The 3,563-nt window shown below is 62.4% G+C and overlaps 1 protein-coding gene across 1 annotated transcript in view; it reads right to left on the bottom strand.

Annotated features, from left to right (window-relative positions):
- Positions 1-2,494: 2,494 nt before the first annotated feature.
- The window catches only part of BMP15 (bone morphogenetic protein 15), a gene marked incomplete at its 5' end in the record, with an annotated part of 1,345 nt that continues 276 nt past the window's right edge, over positions 2,495-3,563 (bottom strand). The window contains one exon of the mRNA XM_009695765.1: positions 2,495-3,270. Coding sequence (XP_009694067.1) covers positions 2,495-3,270 — 776 coding nt within the window. The remainder of the gene's footprint in view (positions 3,271-3,563) is intronic.

Raw genomic sequence — 3,563 nt, 5'->3', positions numbered from 1 at the left:
GGCCTGGGGGAGACCGGGGGGCCGGTGCAGCCACCAGCACAGGCAACAGCCTCACAGGCAAGACCCCTGCCAGAGCGTGGGATGGGGGCATGTCCCGAAAGCCGGGGCTCCTGGTGCTCCCTGCAGGGCTGGTAGCGATCGCGTGCCAGGCTGTGCCCGGGGAGTTCGCATGGCTGCGGGACCCGCAGGAAGAGCCACCCCCCAAGGTGCACGAGGGCACTGGGCTGGGGGCCCTGCACCCTCCACCTTGCTCTGCCCTGGCAGCCCTGGTGCTGATGCAGGCACAGTGCCAGGGTCAGACGGGGACAGCAGCTTTTTCCCTGAACTGCTGCTCCTCCATAGTTTTGGCAGCGCCTGCCCTACCCCCAGTCCAGAGGAGGTCACACTGCTGGGGCAGACCCTTGGTATCTGGGGGTACCCTGGGAAGGGGTCCAGCCCAGCGAGGACGAGAGCCCACCAGCACAGCGCATACGAGGACGCGGGGCTGGGACAGACAAACCACAGCGCTCCTCTGTCTCTGTGCACGCAGCAGGACCAAGAGGTCCGCGCAGCAGAACAGGGCGCAGGTCCCTGCCGGGGGGAGCACCGGGCACTGGCACCCAGTGGTGCCCAAGGCTTGGAGTGTGCCCAGCTCCCATGCCTTTCATCATCGCTTGCCTAGATGAGTCAACACTGCACGCTTAATGATTGACAAGGAAAAAATCTTCCCCCTGAGGTCAGCTCCACAAGCTTCCAAAAAAGCAGAAGACATTCCCCTCCCCACAGCCTCCTGGCTGGAGGTGGCCAGGATGCAGCCAACTGGGGACAAGGGGCAGGAGAGGAGCCTGGGGCTCTGCAGCTTCTCACTTTGCCAGGATGGGGGAAGAAATATTGGGGCTGGTGGGTAGGGGAAGAACGTGGGCTGGCAGCACCCTGCCCCACAGCAAACACCCACAGGAGGGAAGAAATGCTGAAACATCCCCGTTGAGCTTGGACCACCAGTTACAGATGGGGCTGGAGGTCAAGCAAGAGATGAGATCCTGGCAACAGCCACAAGCTGAGGATGCAGAGCCAGTATCCAGCTGGCAGGTGGCAGTGCCACCAAGCACTTTGGGACAAGGATTACAGCTGCCACCCGTGCCTTGCTGCTGAAAGAAGGGGAACTTTGCCCCAGCTTTGCAAACACAGGGCATCGTGCCCAGGAACAGGCAAGTTTGCCTGCAGACACCTTCCCAAAATAACCCTGGCGGTCAAATGCCTTGGCCACGGTGACAGACAGCCTAGCCCAGCAGCCTCCCATGGTCCCCTGGGAGCCGCCCCCTATAAAGGGATGCGGGGCATCTCTTGTGCCCAGCCCAACCAAGGCAGCTGTCTGCAGCCACATCTGGTGGCCCCTGCCCCAGAGCAGGTCTACGCCCCAGGGGAGTCTCTTCTCCCAGCTCCTCCTTGAACCAGCTGGGATTCACTCTCTGCACACAGCAGGGAGAAGCACCCATCCCTTCCAGTGCAAGCACCAAGGATGGCTGCATGGTGACACAGTCTATGCTGCCTGTCCCGGGGGGGCCCCCGCTGCACCCCAGGGACAGAGCAAGAACAGGCCAAGATAGTCTTTAGCAAAATCCATCAATTTATTTATTTACATAGTCAGCAATAAATAAAGCCAGGCGACAGGGGTGCTGGGAGCATGACTGACCCCTCTGGGAAAAGGGACAGGCCAGGAGCCCAGCAGAGCCCAAGCCCTGTGGGACAGCAAGGGTGCGAGAAAGGAGAGGGACACCGTGACAAGGGTCCAACCCCTGGGACGGGGTGAGACCTGAGCCCTGCTGAGGGCAAGCCAAGGAGGTAAAGGACAGGGGTGGCAGAGGAAGCAGCGGGCAGAGCCCAGGGCAGGCAGCTTGCCTGGCTCCAGCACTGGGAGCAGCGCTGGAAGCTTCAGTCCCTCCAGTTTTCACAGCCCCCCAGAGCAGAACTGAGAGGAAGGAGAGGGGCTTTTCCCCCTGCCCCAGCCCAATTCCCAGCCCAGTGAGATGCCACCGCAGCTGAGGCTAGACAGGATGGGGTGCATGTGAGCTGGGAAGGAATCCCGTGGGCAGGGTTGCACCAGATACTGATGGCACCAGCTTGGTGCCAAGCATTGAGACACCTGAACTTTTTGACCTCCCTGCCCTGGCTCCACCAGGAGACCGCCAGCCACCTCCTAAGAGCTTCATGCTCCAGTCCAGGGACCCAGCTCTTCCCTGGGAGCATCAGGCCAAGCCCCCCCTGCCCCCCAAAACCAGGCAGCGGCCATGGGGCTGCAGGAAGGACAGATGCCACAGGGCAATTGCCCCAGCACAGGCTCCTGCCTTTAAAAACCTACAATTTACATAAAACTGCCATTGTAAAACCTTCCTGCAGAGGAGTGCTGTGCAGGGAAGGGGGACAAACTCGCCCCAGGCAGAGCAAGACAAGCCCTAAAGTCCAGATCCGGCAGGGACAGGCAGAGCCTGGGGGTGATGTGCCGGGATAGTGGGCATTACCGGCAGGTGCAGGACTCTGCAATCATGTTCTCGTACTCCTTGTAGAGGATGCCACCGTCACGCTCGATCATGAGGACGCTGATGGGGCTGTAGCGGTAGGGGACGCAGGAGGGCCGGGGCACGTTGGCATCCACCAGCTGATGGACAAAGCTCTGCACTACGGCATGGTTGGGTGCGTGGTAGTCATAGCGGAGCAGACGGGGACAGGTACCCTTGCAGTAGCGCGGGTTGTAGCGGTGGGGAGCGATGATCCAGTGGTCCCAGCCCAGCTGGGCAAAGCTGACGGGGAAGGGGCGCAGGGAGCAATCGCTCTTCTCCCCTCCCTGCTCCCGCAGGTAGCCAGGCAGGTCATGGGCCAGCATCCTCGTGTCACGCCGGTGCCGGCGAGGCTCTGCTGCCGGAGGTGTCAGCCCAGCCTGGGTGTCGTTGAGGTAGAGGAGGAGGAAGGGGTGGCTAGGGGCCACTGGGGCATCATGGCCCCTGACCCGGCCAGCACGCACACAGACATGCCGCAGTGCTAGACTCCCCACACTGACGTTTCCCAGCACCAGGTAAGGTGTGACATCTGCTTCGGCCCAGCCATGGCGGGGGTGAGCGGCAGGGCCGAGCAGCATCCCGGGTGCCTCACTGGTGGCCGCCAGCTCCAGGGCACAGAGGAGGCGACCGTGGGCCAGTGGCAGGCTGGGCAGGTAGACCACGGTGGCTCGAAGGAGGTGCTCGGCCTCGGGCTGGCCCTCCAGGTGGTAGGTGAGGGGCTGCACGTACCAGCGACCTGTGGGGAAGCAGCGGTGAGTGCCCCCAACGTATGGCACAGCAGGCACCGCACCAGAACAGCCTTGTCCCAGGGTACTGCCGCAGCCCTGCACGGCACGGTGGAGCCTGTGACAGCCAGGTGCCCCAGCACAAGGCAGGAGCCTCAGCAAACAGCAACCATGTGCCGCGGCTCGCTGGCAGGATGAAGGGCACAGAGCAGCTGGGATAATTCCCATCCTCTGCACCAACACCACTGGCCCGGCATCAGGCAGGATGGGAAGGTGAGATGGGCATGCAGGGACAGCAATGTCC

Source organism: Cariama cristata, unplaced genomic scaffold (assembly GCF_000690535.1).
Source record: "Cariama cristata isolate BGI_N322 unplaced genomic scaffold, ASM69053v1 scaffold30132, whole genome shotgun sequence".
NCBI lineage: Eukaryota > Metazoa > Chordata > Aves > Cariamiformes > Cariamidae > Cariama > Cariama cristata.
Note: the sequence above shows the minus strand (reverse complement) of the source record. Positions and strands in the feature narration are given on the sequence as shown.